This window comes from Pezoporus occidentalis, unplaced genomic scaffold (genome assembly GCF_034315485.1).
Source record: "Pezoporus occidentalis ecotype Australia unplaced genomic scaffold, CSIRO_AGI_Poc_V1 ctg11, whole genome shotgun sequence".
NCBI lineage: Eukaryota > Metazoa > Chordata > Aves > Psittaciformes > Psittacidae > Pezoporus > Pezoporus occidentalis.
The window spans coordinates 3408182-3426657 of NW_026912886.1; the positions used below are offsets into that span (position 1 = coordinate 3408182).

The 18476-nt window shown below is 39.5% G+C and overlaps 1 protein-coding gene across 2 annotated transcripts in view; it reads left to right on the plus strand.

Annotated features, from left to right (window-relative positions):
* Window positions 1-338: 338 nt before the first annotated feature.
* The window catches only part of ADAM10 (ADAM metallopeptidase domain 10), a 42527-nt gene continuing 24389 nt past the window's right edge, over window positions 339-18476 (plus strand). The window contains exons 1-2 of one of the 2 annotated variants that reach the window (XM_062627374.1): window positions 339-632; window positions 8634-8784. In XM_062627374.1, coding sequence (XP_062483358.1) covers window positions 356-632; window positions 8634-8784 — 428 coding nt within the window. In that variant the 5' untranslated portion in view covers window positions 339-355. Of the gene's footprint in view, window positions 633-8633; window positions 8785-15698; window positions 15875-18476 lie in introns of those variants that run through there. The other variant, XM_062627377.1, reaches the window with a different exon arrangement.

The following is an 18476-nucleotide window of genomic DNA, read 5'->3' on the forward strand; positions in this document are numbered from 1 at the left end:
ACTCGGCCCCAGCAGAGCCCTTCAAGGGTTCAGAGGCCACAGCTGCCCCGCCTCGCCTCGCAGGCAGCCCGAGGGTGACGGCAGGCGCGGCCTCAGCCGAGAAGCCGCCCGGTCCCTCCGGTGCCGTGGGCGGGATCAGCAGCTGATGCCTTCCCGGTTACACCGCTGAGGAAACGCAGCTTCAACGGACCCGGCCGGGCCCGCGGAGGCAGCCGGGAAGGCTCCGCCCTGCCGCCATTGGGCGTCTCCGCTGACGTGCCGTCTTGCCCCGTTCGTCCGGGCCCCGCCCGTTGCGTGGAGAGGGAAACGGAGCTGCTCGTGCGTCCTGGGCGTGCCTTGCGGCCCCGCCTCGCCGATGGCGTCGAGCGGGAGGCCGGAGGAAGCCGTGGAGCGGAGCTTAGTGGGGCGGGGCGAGGCGGAGCGGAGCGCTGCTGGGCGGGGGGCGCCGGGGCAAGCTCGGCGGGGGACAAAGCGGAGGGAGGCGCGGAGCTTGTCCCTCCCCATCCCGGCGCGCGACAAGGGCGGATGTGCTGTGGGTAGGCGGCGGCGGCGGCGGTGGGGCCTGGGCCCTCTGAAGATGGATCTAGCGGGGACGATAATCCTGCTGTGCTCCTGTGCTGCAGGCGCCGGAGGTGAGGACGCGGCCAGGCCCTCCCAGCCCACGGAGCCCTGGCTTGGGGCTGCCGGCCTCCCTCCTTCTTCTCCTCTTCCCTGATCCCTCTCCGCCGCGGCGCGGCTCGGGGCTGGGGGCGGCTGGCCCCTCTCCCCTCAGCGCCGCGCTTCAGCGCCCCGGCGGCAGGCCGCGGCTGGGCCGCCGGCCCGGGCTCTCCTTTCTGTTGCCAGCTCCCAGACGCGTCCCCTCTGTCTTGCCCAGGCTTTTTTCCTCTCCGCCTGTGACTGCCCCGGCTCCCCTGCCCTTTTCCCGAGACTTTTTTTCCGCTGAGGTCCGACCTAGCTGTTCTCTCTTTTCTTCCTCGGCCCCTTTTCCCTACCGCTCTCGGCTGTGCTTCCCGTGCCCGGCTCTGTGCTCTCGGCTGCGCTTCAGTTGCTCGGGACTTTCCTCACGGTCCAAGTAGCCACTTCCCGGTTACCTTCCTCCTCCCCGCCCCTAGCCCGCGGACGGAGTTAGGCGGCGGCTCTGGGGAGCGGTGGCGGGCCCAGGCGGCTGCTCCCGGGAGGGCCGAGAGGCGTCACGGCAAGTGGGGAGCGGGCGGGCGGGGGGGCGCGCAGGTGTCCCGCTGCCCACGGAGCGCCCCTCACCTCGCCTTCCCTGCGGCCGCTTCCCTGACCCCGAAAGCCGGAAGCGCGGGTAGATGGGACGCTCAGATTGAGGAAAAAAGGCGAGCCCGGGTTTTTCCCTGAATTGTGACCGTAGCTTCAAGGAGGGTCTGTCTCCCTCTCTCCTAGGCCACAGGAAAACGTGCTTGTGTTTATGGGGACGAGTAACTTTGTAATGACTCCCGTTATGAGTTGATTTTCAGCAGGGAAACTGTTAGGGCAGTTTGTTGACTGTGTCTGGTAACGTTTAATTGATCAAATGATGGGTGGGAAGTAGTTTCAATTTTTTACAAGGGTAGACTTTTAAAAGGTGGACTTCGGAGGGTATTTCTAGAGAAGGAGTGGCAGAGCAGCTGAGAAGTCCTCTTTTCCAGTTTGGCCCCTCTCCTATTTATGTGGGCTCTGCATCTGTGTACATTAATACCTATGTTTATTAACGAAGAATTTAGCCCTAAATCCTGGTCTTTTGCATGTTATCAAAAAGTAATATCAACGTATGTGGAAACTTAGTTGGTTGTACTTGTGGCTAAGCAGTGAGATGAAAAGCAAGCTGATTTGAGTGGTCAGAAGTCATCCCATTATTTCTAGGATTAGGAGTGATATACAGAAAAGGTTTTGGTGATTTTCTCGTTAATAGATTCTTGTAAACTATCAAGATATTTTAGACTTAATTATTGGCATGCATTTCAGGGCCTCTTTGTTTTCTGAACTAAACAGTGCTGGCACAGAATTAACACAAAGTGATTCATTAACCAGTTGTGAGGGTTGTTCCCACTGTTTAATGCCAGGCAGGCAAATGTGCCTTAAAGTCATAGTAAGCATAATAAGTACTTTCCTCTGGATATATAGAAGCAAGCTCATGAAGTGTATTTTAATTTAGAAATTCATGTTAATTTTTTTCTTTGAGAGAAGAATGGGCACCTTCAAGATCTCTTGCACTAGGAAGCATACCTCACTAGCAGGTAACAGAAGCACATCTCTTGGTGTTTATCAATGAAGGTAAATGTCTAAAGAAAGCGTAATAATACTGGATAGAAATCTAGTAGTGATGTCTAATACACATCTCTGAAATACCCTATGAAACTTTTCTGGTAAAAGTCTCAACACTTACGAAAGACTTACTGTAACTGTGTAGAATCAAGATTGGTTTTAAATATTAGGACTTTCTGTTTTAACTGCTCACATTTTTAGAGTTTCCTGTATTTTTTTTTTAATTTACTGAAAAAAAAATAGAGGTCTTCATTTGCATGCTTTTCTTCTAGGCAGGCATTAATATCTGTGTGAAAAAGGATAAATTCATGATTCTTAACAGTTTTACTGTGACAGCAGTGCAGACTGGAAACAGCTGAGACCCAGCAATTTGCCTTGTTTCATTTGTGGACAGTGCTCATTAATTTTACGCAAATCTTGAAGCTAAGTTTACCTGTAATGTGTCTAGTTTTAAGCATGCAGGTATATTAAGCAGTACTTAATTATCCATATTTAATGGTGCTCTTTGGGGAATGGAAATAACTGATAGAATCATTCTACCTGAGCACCATTAAAAGAAAAAAAAAAGGGGGGGGGGAGGGAAGGAGAACAGAAAATATTAAAAGAGAACTTACGAGATCCACCAAAAGCTGGAGTTTAATTAGAGTGATCATGCCTTGTCTAGGCTGATCAGATGCTGACTCTGTTACAGATCTGTGATAAATTGCTTGTATTCACTGATACAACACACCCTTCTATGTTTTGCTAGGACTTTCAAGTAGTATCTTGGTGTCCTGTGCTGCTGGATATTGAAGTACCTATTTCCCTGTGAGCATAGGAGAAATTCTGTTTTTTCTGGACACATGGGGGAGTTGTGAGAAGGCATTTGTGAGATATTGGTGTCTGAGCAATTTAGTTTGCATCCTTGCTATAAATTGGGAAGAATACTAGCCTTCATTAACATGGCACTCAGCCTCAAGCATTCATCTGGGGTTTAAAAGCATTATGAATTCTATATGACTGGATGAGACAGTGTCTAGCAAAGACAGCTGTCAGATGGTTGCTTCAGAAATGCCCAAGGTAATTAAAAGTAAATAAAATCAGGTGTTTAGTAACTTCAGAACATGGTTGCCAAAAACCCTAAGACTGCAGTTTATTTTTGCTTTTAAAAGAATCTAGATGTTCAGTTATGCAGTATGGCAGAGCCACTGTAATGAATTACTGCTGTCTGGTGGTCCTGCTTGGCAGTTCATTCCCACCTCTCCTTCTTCACTGCTTCTTGTTTGATGGCATGTGGGAGCCAATTCAGCTGCTGATTTAAACAAAATAAATTAATCATTTCCTGCCAGACATGTAACAGTTTATTGTGCAGACCCAAGCCCAGTGGGAAGAGCTGAGACTTGCACAGGGTGGAGAGGAAGAGGGTAAAACAAAAAGAGGCCATCTGCTTACACGAATGGTGCTGTACTGTCTAACTGTGCCCTAAATGTGAGTTTTCAGTGAAGGGAAATGATCCTGACTTGGACTTTCTGGTTGCATGTTTTTCTTCCACTAAAGGCTAACTTGACCAGAAGTGTGGTTTTTCAGCCAAATCTGTTTTAGTGCCAGCACAAGGGAAGAACAGAAATGGAGTAGAGGAAAAAGGGCAGTGGGACCCGTCTGTCTGCTAGCAGCTATGAAACTACAGCCTGAATAAATTCTTCAGCGAGATTTAAGTCTGGAGGTATATGGTAGGATTACTGGCTTTCAGTATACTTAAGCATGGAAGGGCTAAATCTGAATGCTATGTACGCTCTTTAATGTTCCATGTAAAGGAAACGTTTTTTTTTTAAGAGGAATAAACTTGACATTGAAAACTGCTTGAAGAAGTGCATCTTGCTTTGATTATTTTAATTAAAATTATAATAATCTCTTAGAGATTTATCATATGGTGGCATTTCCAATCTGCAAATTAATTATGACAAAGTAAAAAGAGTTGTCTGGTAGGTTAGCCTGGCTGCTGAACAATTTCTGATAGTCTGTCAGGTTGTGTTCTGGGCTTTATTTTTCACTAACAAACTTGAGTTATATTTGAACTATTTGCCTTTGTCATGCAAATCTTAATGTAAGTTGTTTAGTGTAAACCTCATCTTTTAGAACAGTGCATACTTGATTTATCCTTTTCTGGGAAGGTAAATGTTATTTTTTGCCACAGTATGTACAAACTTTAATGTTTTTTTTTATGTTTACATTGGTAAACATTCAGTAGTTCTTTACCAGTTGTCTTTATATGCATGAAGCTAGCTTCTGTAAGGACTTCCTCCATAATCTTTTGAGATGATTATGAATGTTGAATATTATGCAGGAGATTGTGTATCAGTTGCAGACTTTAACTGCTATAGCAATGTTAACATTATACATGCTTCTGGAAGTTAATGTTCATTTGAAGCCTTGATTTCAACCCTGTCTGAAATCCCTTTTCTAAAAAGCAGTAAAATAGCATATGCTCTAGGTGATACATAGCTGCTTTTGTTTAGCAAGAGGAGAGCAGCAAGAGTGTTTGTGTTAAGTGTGCACTATGAGAGTAGTTAAAAGATAAGGATTTCTTTTAAGTTTTTGAGGAAGGGAAAAGAAATAGCATTGTTTCCCTACATGATCAGATAAAGTATATAAATTCTGGTTAAGAAAAAGGTGTTTTGCTTAAAACACTCTCCTTTTGCATAGTAGAGAGAACAGTTATAAGGCTGCTTAATGTCAATAGTCTTTTGCTGCCTTGTAACAGTAGTTAGCACTGAACAACTATTTGTGACTCAGTTGAGTGCAGCCTCTCAGTTTTCCACATGGTCATGAGACCTGGATTGGGTGGGAAGTATTATTGGGTCATCAGTAAATTTTCATGCTTTAAAACTTTTTTCCTAGGTGCCTGAAGCTGTTCAAGGAGTACCTCACAATACCGAGAAAAGAATGGCCTATAACAATATAAGGAATGACTTGTTAGAAGCCTCCTACCATAGAAAAGTTGGAGATAATTTAACTTGTTAAATAGTCTTGGGATTATGGAGCACAGAAGTTTTCACGTTCTGCAGCATACTGACTCCTGAGTTCTGATTAAGTTTTTAAATTGAGTTATTAGTATCATATTCTAGGTTTAGGTTAATGTTTTAAATTAAAACTTCAGCTAAGTTTTAATGTTTATCAGTTAATTTTGAAGTTTATGTTGGCACTTTGGGTCACATACCTGGATATGTGGAAAGCATGTATCTGAAGTCCATTTAATGTATATTATGCATCAGTTTGCTGTAACAGGGGGACTTAGATTAATCTTGTTTGGTTTATAGAAGTTCTTGGGCCATGGGAGGCTTTTCTGCTTCTGGGATTATGTTGAAAGTAATTAGAGAAACATCAGACAGGTGCGACATCCTTCATGCTGCAAATTCCTCATGCTGGTTGCTGAAACTTTGGATTTGTCCTGCATCTTATTTTGATTAGATTTTTTTCATAAATGTTTAGGATACTTAAGAGGTTTCAGGAAAGCTGGATGAGGATGGACTTTGGGACTAAGAGTGAGAGGAAATTAGGATTAAGTTGGTTTTTCACTGGACTGAATTTGCACTCAGCAGTAAAGAGTCAACATTTACATAAGCCTACAGTACTGCAAGGAAATTTGAATGGGGTTTTTCTGTAGTATATAATTACTTGAATTTTAAAAAGGTATAGCAGTATCTTATGCACGTTGTTAAATGCAAGCAATGTATTTGAAAATATTAATTTACTTAGTAATTTGTGTGTTGCTTGTAGAGCTTATTGGCCATCAAGTACTATGAAATGCAGTTCCTATGATATGGGAAAAAAAAAAAAACAAACCTTAAAATAAATCTTATACTCTTCATGAGGATATGTTTGAAGATTACTGATTCAACCTAGAACTGGAAAACTAGCAACTTGCACTTTGTGTTCTCATTTCATGTCATTAGTGTAGATAAGATTGTGTTTGTGTACCACAGCTTTCAATAGACAACTTAGGTTTTATGTGGCTGACAGTTGAATTTGTCTTTCTTGTGAAAGATTGTGTTACAGCTAGTACAAGTGATGCTATATATATACTGCACTAAGTTTGTCTTTGTATCATCGCATTGCATCTTGGTGAACTAGAAAGGTGTGTCCAACTTTTTTAAGTAAAAAGCAGTAGTTCACTGAAACATCTGAAGTTTTGGGATATGCTTTTTTGAAGGGGTCATGTAGGGAAGAACTTGTATAGCAATTTTTACTAAATACTGACAGTGCTGAAACATTCCTTCTACAAATACATTTGGCAATATATTGCTGTCAGGTTGCTTAAAAGAAAACTCGACTTTTTTTTTGCATAATAGCACTAAGATGGTGTTTACCTTTAAGTGGTTTGATACACGAAGTAGTTTCTGTAATGAATTTGCTCTTCAGAAACCATTGCTTGTATGGAGTGACAAGAGAAGAATTGGTTGTATATTTGTTGCACAAAGTGTATAAAAGAATGCTGCAAGGCTTTGTTTCAAACGGTGCTAATGATTTCATTCTAGCCTACTGATAAGTTATGTATCAAAACACGCACTTCTTGGAGTTTTGAAACATTATACATAACTTAGTATCTTTAATTCTTTGCTGTCTTTAATATTTAGTACATCTAGAAGCAGGACATAATTTAGGTCATAATCTGCTTTTGAAACCAGAACCACTGAAATGATCTCACTCTTGACTGTACCTTATGCATATTGATATCTAATTCCCTTATAATTTGATATTTTAAACTGTTTAAAAACTGCCTTTCAACTGTGTATGTTAAACATACTGTGTGCATTATCTGCATTGCAAAGACGATTTGCTCCATGAGTTGTTTTGCAGGTGGTTTGGGTTGGTTGGTTTTCTGTTGTATTGGGTGTGGCTGGGAGGAGGCTTTAGTGGTAGTGGTTTTCTTTCTGTTGAGGTATTTTTCCCCTATTTCTGCACATTATTTTATGCTGTTGGAACTTCTGTCTTTTTTTTGGTGTGATCACAGTTACTGAATCACATCACCTTAGTAATTCCTTCTACAGTGTCTGTTTTTACTTTTGGCAGGTGGATGAAATATTTTTCATGCATAATGGTCTAGTGCTAGTGTTTGATATCAAAGTGTCATAAGACTTGTGAAGTGTTGAATGTGCAGAGGCAGGGGTTGGAAAGCTTGATAGCAGTCAGGATATAAAGATATACTTATTGTGAAATACATGCTGTACTGTCCATTTATTGTGCATATACTTCTATGGTTGCTTGAGTTAAATTAACTAATAAGAAGGTGAATCCTGTGTGGAAACTGTGTACATATTTGGAAGAAGTGACCAGAATCAGAATTAACCAAATATCTGTAATGCATATAGTGGTTCCTTGTCTGGAGGAAAGTAATGTATGCTAACTTTTTTATGGTTTCAGTTCTTGTGATTACTGGCCTGTTGGCTGTTCAGTATGCAGAAGTACATCTGAGGGGTATGTTTGACAGGTGTCTGGGCAGTGCAATTTGCTTTTTAGAAAATTCCAGCAACTTGGAGTGAAAAATACTATATTTTGGTAAAGTATCTCCTGTCTAGTATAAATATAGAGCTGAGATGGTGATCCTCTGTATGCATGTCATACGTCTTTGAACAGCTCTCAGATGTTAGTGTCTCTGGTTATTTCTGCATGTCTCTTCCTTCATCAGGATAGGAGGATCAAAATCTTTCCCTGTTTCCTGTCATGCACTCTTAATGCAAAAAAAATACTACCTTATCAGGAAGTATCCAAACTAGACTGAGCTGGATCTGCCTTTTTGGAGATACATCTTTAATAAAACAACTCCATGTGATAGAACATCCCTTTTCATACAAAATGTTGTGTTGCTAGGTGGCATGATTTGCTCTTAATTTTTCTGGATATTTGGCATGTGGAACGTAAACATTCTGAGCAGATACCTTGGTGTCATGAGTGCAGAGTGAACCTGGAAGTATAATTCTTGTAGGGAACTAGAAGCAAGATGTTCAGCTGTTGCACTGCTTGTGTTTGTGTCACAAGTGCATTTCTGAAACCTCTTTCAAGCTTTTTTGTCTACAGTGATGTAGGTTGCATTGTGAATTAATTTTGGAGTAAAAGAACTAGTTTTGGTTGAACTTGGTAGAAGCTGCCTTCCAAGGTCCATGTAACTCACTCTAACTGCAAGTGTGCTTTCAGTCTGTGGGACCAGGGTATAATAAATTTCAAGGGTACAGAGAAGAAAAAAAGGAATCTGACATGCATGTAATAGGGAAGTTGGGTTTTATTCACCCACTGTTTTACACCACAGTTCTGCTGTACCTGGTGTTGTGATTGTAACTGTAATAATTTCTCAGGCATGCTAAACTTTACTTTTTTTTTTCTTTTTTCAGGCCAGTATGGAAATCCCCTAAATAAGTACATTAGACATTATGAAGGATTATCTTATGATGTGGATTTGTTACACCAAAAACACCAGCGTGCCAAAAGAGCAGTATCACATGAAGATCAGTTCCTGCACCTAGATTTTCATGCTCATGGAAGGTTAGTGATATTTGAAAAGGTATTTGTTTAAAGTATTTTATTCATGCGCTTATAGTGAAATGTAACTGGTGAAAGACAGCCATAAAACTGGTGCTAGGTAGAATACACAAAAATGCAGTGCATACAGTTTCTATGAAGTATTTGCTCTGATGTCCGGTATAAGTGTGAAAATGTTGCTTGTAATCACTCACTCAAACTGGTGGTAACTGTTAATGTACTTTGAAGCTTAAACAATGGAATCATACTGGGAGCACAGTGGTAGTTGATTCTGAGTTTCTAATGCAGCTTTGGTATTTTTTTTACAAAAATAATGCCAAACTGCCTCAGGAGATTTATTTGAGAAAAAGTAAAATTTCAAGTTGCACTTGAAACTACAAAATATGCCAGAGAAGTGTTCTGTTTCATGTGTAATGGTGTTGTCTGCTTTCTCTACTTTTGTGGAATTTGGCTATTATTCGATGTGGGGAAAACATAATTCCTGTTTCAAGACTTGTTTTGCCTTGCATTTAATGTGTGATGGTAACACGTTAGATATTTGGTGTGAGCCGCTGAGGTATAATTTGTAAGCTTCACTTATCTCTTTGTACTTCAGAAGTCTCTGCTGTATGTATAACTGAGGAGAAGCCGGAAGAAAAAATGGAACTTGATACATAATTGCTAGCTGTATGTAGAAACATTGTAAGTTTGACAGCAAAGGTAAAAGCAGGTTTCCTTAACCTGTTTTGAATATTGTTTTCTGAGTAAATGTTCTGCTTCTGTGCTGGCCTGTAATTTTTTCAGGGAATGAAGGGTTGCTACTGGAGGTGTACCCGGTAGTGACTGAATTTCAGTGAATGCTCCCAAAAGGTTAGCATTAGGGTTGTATTTGCAAGTGCTCTAGAACTGCAACTGAAATTCTGAATTTGAAATTCTGTTCTTAACACCACATTTTTGGTTGTGATTTTTAGTCCAGGAAATTCTGTTATTTAAAGAAGAGTCATATCGCCGCTGCATCTGCTGTAACTTCACAGGCAGTTTCTAGTCTTTGCAGTCTAATGCTGCCACTCTTAAGCTGCAGGCTGATGCTTAATTTAGACTTACCAAAGTGTGTACTACTGCAGAGAGGAACAGGCCTGTCTGCATTTCCAGCATCGTCTTTGTGCTAGCACTAGTAGTCTTAAAACCGTGCAAGGAATAGGATCCGGGAACTCATCCAGCTGAAAATTATTTGGCAAAAAAAAAATCAGTATGTCTTGGTGGAGGGATGCTGAGGCCATTCTTTTGGGGAGCAGCCCACATTTCGGTCCACTTGGGCAGGTTCATCTTGTCGTTGGTAAAGATCCCACAGTACTCTTTTGTAAAACGAAGGTCTTGGAATGTACAGGCTGGGCTGTGTTAATAATGTGGGCTAAAAATCCTTACAGTGTAGAACTGTTAACCATATCTATGATAATGAAGTCTAAAAATTACTTCCTCTCTTGCTTCATGGATCTTAGTCACACCAGACTTTAGACAAAAAGGTTTATAAAGATTTTTATAACAGCTGCTATTACTCATGAAGGAGAGTGTTGGTATTTATATGTGGAATTGATTCTAAATCCCTATGCTTTGAGGCACAAATCCATCACTAACTGAGGAGGCTGAATGGAAACTTACTATAGGGTCAAACCAGTCCATAATTTAGGATTTTGGTGGTTTCCTGTGAGACACCTAATGCTTCCTGCCAAAGAGGGATAGTTGACAGGCTGGAAATTTAGTCCACAGATTTCTGTTAATCAGTCTGAGTGTGCTCTTACAAAATATTTTCATTTTTCCTTGAATATGAATTAGGAAGGCTCAAGTGAATTGTGTTTTACTTCATGCAGTCTAACAGCTTTGAAGGTGTGTAGCAGTTTGAAAAATTGTAGTATAAATAGGATTGCCTTTTTGTAGTTGCAGATAGTTTATTGTGAATGACTACTTATAAATGATGGATCTCATCACCGAGAGCACCAACAGTAAAACCTTTCTATGAAATATTCTAGTAACTTTGTGGTAAGGTAGAAAATAAAGATTTTGCAAAATACTTAAACCATTTATATTTAGCCCACAGACTCTAAAAGTGTTGTATTTAAATACAGGTGTTGAAAGTTAGAGACATTCAGTCAGTGTGAAGTTTGAGATTTTGAAAACTTAAACCTGATTTTTTTTTTTAATGGCCTTATACCAAATGGTTAGTTAAGGGTTTGCCTGGGTGCAGAGGTGTGTTGGCATACAGCTGTCCAACCTGTGTCTCCTTAACTTCATTGAGAATTTGTTTCAAACCTCCTGTTGTTTAAAATACAACTTGTTATGGCAGATGTAATGAACTAAACTAAACCAGCCTCTATTCAATGCTGAAATACTAGCTTAATAGGACATTGAAACTGCTAAAACTCAGCTATGGATACCTATTAATTTCTTTTAAATCATAACTATGTAGTTTAGATGAGTTGACTTTACTGCTTCACCAGTGGTGCAAAATGTGTGCATTTCTAAAATGAAGGGATGTGAAGTTTTAAAACTTGGTTACGTATCATAGCTCTTCCACCTGCCAGTTTATATAGAGTGTTCTGGTGTGGGTTAGTTTAAAACTGTATTCTTGAGACCTGGATGCATGCAGAAAAATAAAGGGACTACATCTGTGTAGCATTTAACTGTATTGTCAGTCTTTTTACTTAACCCATTTCTAGTAACTTGTGCTTTCTAATTTTTTTCTTGATTTGGCCTCTTAATCACCCATCCACACCCATTTCCACCCTTTCTCCTTGATCAGTGGATGACTCTCACTTGGGAAAGTTGCCCATGCAACTTGAGTGAAGAGTTCAATTTTCAAGTGGTACTTGAACGCATGGTAATACCTGCTTATTACTAAATTAAAGATATGTTGAGAACTCCTTTCAGGTGTTTTGCGACTTAGCTACAGGTTTCCTTAGATTTTTACCTAAACTTTTTTTAATACTGTAATGTTTTAAGTTCAAACATGTTTGTTGGAATGTATGTTCTATACATGATGCTTGTAATAGGAGAACTGTCACTGGAAATGCTTGGAAAATTGCTTCTTTGTGAATCATACAAATAAAAAGACTTGTCATATGATTTTCCTTGTGACTATTAAAACATGCACTTGCTGAATATTGCTAGGCTCTAGAAAATCTGAGATAGTTTGAAAATATGAGCTTCACTAGTGAAAATGTTGGACTCAAAAGTACTTACTTTCTTCTGCCATGCTCCAAAATGTAATAGACTATTATATTTTCAGATCAGTCTGCATGAAATCTTGTAGAGGTTTGAGTTACAATAGTCAGAAACTCAGATATCTTCTAACTAATGATGAAATGCAAGCTTTGCTTCCACTGTATTAAAATAATCAGTGATAGTGATTGTTTGTAGTAATCCTTGGTGACCATTAAATGTTTTCCTTCTCTTTGTTTTCTTATTCACCAGAATGTCCTTGCTTGCTCTTCTGCAACACCACAAGGACATACCCCTATGTATTAAAAAAAGCAGGCATCCAGCTCTACTCTGGAACTTTAGAAATACAGCAGTAGGTGGTTTTTGTAGGGGAAGGAGTTTAAAAAAATCTTGCTATCCTATCTTTCTTGGGTTTGTATGGGGAGGGAAGGAGAAAAGAATTCTCCTTGGTTCTGTATAAAAAGGCAAATAGTGTACATGTGGCAAGTCCAGTGGGCACCAAGATTTGGTCATTATTGCTTTAAATAACTTGACAGCTAAAGAGCCTGTCAGTGCTTTCAAAAAAGGACACTGTGCCAGAGTCATGAAGATGCTATAAGGTAAGCTTCCCCTTGAGGTTTTTTGCCTGGTTATGTCAAAGTGCCAAAAGTAGTGTTTGATCAATAAGTAGCTGCAAAAAGCTGCATCAAGTCTCACTACTGCTATTGATAGGGGACTGCAGGTAACCTTTTTTCCCTGTAGTTAATGAACAAATTTTTGACAATGTCTTTATTATCAAGCATGCACTTTGTAAAGCTGTAATATGTTGCAGTGACTGTGGGATTCACCTGCTAGGTAGAAGTGCTTTAACTGACACCCAGTGTGGACTAAAGTTCAGTAAATAATTGGCTCTTAAATATTCTGCTTCTTTTTTACAATGCTTTTCCTTGAGCAGATGAACTTTTATAACAGGGAGAGCTTGCATACTGTGAAAATGTGACATAGGGTCTTAATCCATGCTCACTGTACAATTTGGCAAAGCGTTTTTTGCGAAGCGGTGTTTGTTGATTGGCTTTAATACTGGTTTTCTCTGAAGATACCTTTTTTTCATAATTATTTTGAGCAGCTACCAGTCATACATTATTTGAGCTTTCTGGTGCAGTTTTGGATGGCATGAGTGGACCACAAAATTTTAGAGTTCTTAAGTATGAGGATTTTTGATTCTTGGTTCTTTGTAATCCTTTGCATTGCCTTCAACAGTTGTTGACTCTATTTGAATAGATAAGGAAACTGAAGGAGGCTACCTGCACAGATACTGTATTTGATATGTTGAATTTCAAAGGTGACATTCTGAGCGTGCTGCTGTGCTGGCTGAGGTGATCTGACGTAGCTGAGCTTGGATTAAAGACTTTATATTGTTGTCTTCTGTTTGATACCAAATACTAGATGTACTCTTTATGGAATATATTTTTAAGTACTTTTGTAATTGTGCACACAACATAGTACTCAATTCATGAAGTGGCTTTGTCTTCTATGTTCTGTGAGCCTGTCAGAACATAGAGCAGATTTGCTGTTACTGGAGTACTCTGAAAGTTGTTGTGTCCGTGTTTCAGTTCCATGTGCACTCAAACATGCTCTTAAGAAGTTAGTCTGTTTAAATAGGTTGATTTAGCGCTCATCAAATGGGACTGACTGGTTGGCTTCCATGAAACTTCTGTGAATTATTTCCATGAGGTTTACTAAGGGAATTTTTTGCAAGGTTTGCTTACTGCAGCTCATTTTGGGCTTTCTGGAATTTAAAAAGAAAAGAATTAAAAATCCCTTTAATTCTTACTGCCTCTTTTACAGCTTTACTCAGTACTCTGTCACCGTTCTTCGATCATCCCCCATCTTTTGTACCTTGTAAGTTACGTACCTGGACGAAAAACTAGCCTGGTAAGAGACCAGTAAATCAGGTCTCACTTTCTATACCTGTTTTGTAAATAAACAAACGGGGACCGGAGTTCTTACTCATTTTTAAATTAACTGAATCTAAAAAGTATTTTAGAGGCTGGATCTGTTGGTTACATGTCTTGCGTTTTGGTTTAAATACAGTGAGTTGGAATATGTGTAGCCTGGGGGGGGAGGGGGGGGGGGAGGCATTTAGTGCTTCACTTGATTTTTGTCTAGGAGATGCCTGGTTCAGTGGACTGGGGAGAGTGGCCAGCTGAGACACAGGGTTTCCAACTGTACTCCTAAAATTGGTGTTTATGCTTTAGAACTTCGCTCCTTGGCCGACAAACTTCAATAGGGATAGTTTTGTTCTCAAAAAAAACATCTTAAAATTAAAAGCAGTGGACTTAAAGTGCTTAAGCTATGTGCTTCATGTGTGCTCATATTATCAGCTAGCAGATGTCTTTCTGTATCTTTATTTCTCTACGAAATCTGCTTTCTAAACTACTAAGTTTGAATTTGTGTGTTAGCTTTCATACCTTCTGATTTTATTTTAGTACATCTTTACCCAGTATTTTATCTCATGGGTTTTTCTCATTATGTTAGAACATTGCACTGCATATAAATATTCAACTCTATGTAAATATAACTGGTAAGATTATTTTAGGTAAATAGGAAATGAAATGACAGAATCTGCACTTAACTTCCAAAAGAAGTTTTACTGAAAGGGGGGGGAAATATCAATCTTGTGTAAAAACTCTTCTGCTCTTAAAATCTCTCTGTCATACTCTTCAGGACAGAAATACTTGAATTACTTTATTAGAATGTAAGTTAGCCAACATGTAGCTACTTGTAATCCTGCTTGGATGGTTTCTGTTATCTAAGATAGCATACATGTTTGCAGCTATGCATATCAAGAATAATCAGTGGCAAATTGTTTAGGATGAAGATTGTGTCCTCAGCTGTTTCCTAGAATAACAAGCTTAGCAAGTCTCACTTCTGAAGGTCAGGAAGGAGATCTCTGAACAAGTGCCACCCTAGGGGTGTGGATAGAAAATGAACTTAAGCTGCTGCAAGCATTTTGTCTGGGATTGCTGAGTGTTGCAATGCTGTAGAGATTTATTTTTTTTTAAATACCTAGGAGATGGTGATACCCTGTAACTGCATCCAGTTGGGTAATAGATTGATAAACCTGGAAACCCTATCATGTTCTGTTTCAAAGCTATGTTTTCTTTAGTGTCAGTAGCAGGCCCATGGGAACTGACAGTTAAATGACAATGGAATGTGTTGTGCGGATTTAATAGTAAGTGAAAACAGTGTAAAAAGTAATAATGTCCAGAAGTATGATGGTTCTGTAGACTTAGCTTCAGTAGTTTAGACTCACCATTAAGTTGTTAAGCTGTCTTCTATTTAATATAGCTCAGGGTTGGAGTGAGTCTGACAGTCTGTGAGAAATGAGTTTACATTTTGATGCCTCATGTGGAAGCAGTAAGAAAGAAGCGCTCAAATTATTATCCCCTGCCATTTATAGACCCCCCCCATTTTTCAGAGAAGCATCTTTCACTTCTTAAATAGGAAAAGTAAGGATAAAAGACCTGCACCTCAAGCAGAGTAGCATCTTCTAGATCCTGACTTGTGAGGAGGCTCAAGGAGGCACTGCTGCAAAGATTTTTCTGGTTCCTACCGAACCAACCTGTCACTTTTTGTTCCCTTTTTCCAGCCACTTCTTCCAGCTGTGGAGTAACTCTTCCATCTCCTTTCCTTTTTTAAATCTCCTCTGGTCACTGAATGCTTTTGTCTGCTCAGCCTGCCATTGGTTACAGCATTTTGACTGAGGAAAGGTAGGAAAGGGAAAGCACCAAGAGTGCCCTTTGGGTGTTCCACTGGTAGTAGCTCTTTCTTCCACTTTTGGAGAAGTCTGCAGACTTGCCATCAGTGTCCCAATATATTGGACATTTCATCATGGCGAAATAACTGATCTTAGAAGGTAAGTCAAAAGAAATGGAATAATAGATTAAGCGTTAACTCTTACATGTACACCTTTATGTTCATTTTACCAAGTGCTGTCTGTATATACACGCAGCTTTTTTATTTCTCTAAAGTACTTGCTCTGTGATTAGAGCATGGGATTGCTGTAACTCAAGCCCATGGGAAACTACTGGATTTCAGCTAATCATGATGTTCTCAACTTTTTTTCTTCAATTATCACTGAGTTGCTGTGGTACGTACTTGGAAATCTGACATAGTCTCCCTGAGGTAAGCTAAAGTGAATTCAGAATACCATTCTTGATAGTCTTTAGGGTGCTGCCATCAATGAATAAAATGTAGTTTATAATCAGAACAGATTGTATATAACAATGTAAACAGTTTTAGTAAAAATTCTGCCTTCAACCAAATGAGCTACCATACAGTAATCAAGTAATGGTCCGTTACCATGCCAGCTTTCAGGTAAGTCTGAGACAGGAGCAGTAACAAATAAGAAAGGTCAAGACATGGTCTTAATTGATTTAATTCTATTCTAGAGACCACTAAGGCTGGGAAATGTCTTGTGCAAGGTAGTAAATGTGTAAATAAAAAAAAAAATATTTCTGGAAATAGTTAATCTTCTGCCTGGTGTGTAGCTAGGCTAGGGAGTAGCTTAGTTTACGTAGGTGCTGGTATACAGAACTTGACGCATGCTGTAGAAACGGTAATTGCCAAAAGTCTTACTTGAAGCCTTATTTTTTCCATTGTGGTTAGTTTTAGAAACTCTATTCAGGAATGATACAGAAAAAATTTTTGAACTTCTCTGGAGACTCCTGTCCTTAAAAGATTCACGGAGTTCCTGGATTTAAGCCAGGAAAGAAACCTGAGATGCATTCTCTTCTGCATCATTTTGAGAAGGATAGCTACTAGATTATATTTGTTTCAAGAAAGGGGAAGAAATACTGGTTTGAAGAAATTCAGAGTGAATGTTAGGGAAACTTAGTATTGGGTGAGATACTGAAATGGATTTTGTAGGGCCTTTGAAGATTTCTTACTGAGAAATTAAAGTGAACTGGATGGGGGAGTAAGGTCCCTGGCAACTGTCCATTTGTTTGATTAAGTCATTACACTTTCAAGTCTCCCCACCTATGAACAGGCATCTTTTTAGTGCAGTGCATTTCATTGACGTTTGTAAGCAATACATCAAGATATCTCTACATATTGAGAAAGTAAATTCTGGTTTTATGCTTGTAGGCTTTATGCAGTGCATAGGGGTTTTAGATTTGCCATTGCTTAAAGTTTGGGGATTTGTTAAATTTGTTAATTCTTGGAAGTAGAGATGAATATATATTTGTTTTCCATGCCCAAGTTGCCTCTCATTTCCCTTCCCATTTTTGGTGGGGGAGAACTAAAGGAAGGTTTATCACTTTACATTTAGTTATTAAAAGGATGAACAGTTCAGACAGATCATCCTGTTTCCATCAAGCATGTTTGAATGGCTAGGAAAAGACCTGTTTAAAAATAGTGTGAGATGATCGAGTTATCTATGGTTTAACTAAATTCAGAAATAAATGGTCAGAGACTTGTTACTCTGAAACACAGCTGTTTTTTTGTATTTAGAATAGTTCTCTGATCCTGCAAAATTAGTTACTTCTATTAATAAATCATTAACAGCACAGCACAGGTTAGAATTTGTAGTGTGAGTTGTGTACCAATGCAGAAAGTAAAAAGGGGGGAAATGAAAGAATTATAAATAGAGGCTTCTTGATTTTAAAACTAGTGAAACTTTCTATTTGGTATATACAGCTTCTAACAGTCCATTTTGAAGTGATAGATAGGGTAATATTGATGGAAGGATATCTTACCCAGAAGGTAGGTTGGTTTGTTTGTTTTCTTGTTGTTGTTGTTTTGTGGGGTGTTTCTGTGGTTTTTTTTTTGTTGTTCTTTTTTTTTTTTTTACTCTCCCTCTCTTCCCCCCTGCCCCCCACCTGCTTTTTTCACCAGGAAAAAGTAATTTTTGCCCTAATAAGTGCTTTTGCTAGCATTAGTCGATACTTCCCCTCATCACAGGGGCAGAATGGCAGACTGCTTATGGTAAGAGTCTTCTGTCAACTATTAGAGAAGGGAGGAGAGCTCTTGTAATTTAACTTCAGTTTAGATGCTCTTGAAGAGAGTGTGATCCATCTTTGGTAACTCTGGAGAACTTGGTCACTGGGAATACTCAAACTAAAATGGACTTTTATCTCTGTAACACCTTAACCTATTGCAACCAAAGTGAGTGGAGCTTTTTGGAGTACTTGAATGAAGTTCATCAAATTCCTGTCAGTGCCGGTCTTAACTTTTTTTTCCTGACTGTTCATTTCTAACTTCTGTCCAAAAGATCCACACAAGGTGGCTTGAAGGACTTCTCCCCTGCCTGCTCCCCTCCTGGGAAAATGTATTGCATAATATTGTAGCATTCTGCCCTATGGTGATGGTCTGGGTTGATTGTTAATGTTATCTCCTCATCATCATGAACCTCTGTGATACCAGAAGGCAGATTTACAGAGCAAATAAAGACATTAACTTAAGAATAATACTTTTCATTTATATGTGATACTATAAGTACTTGCTGTCTGTTACAA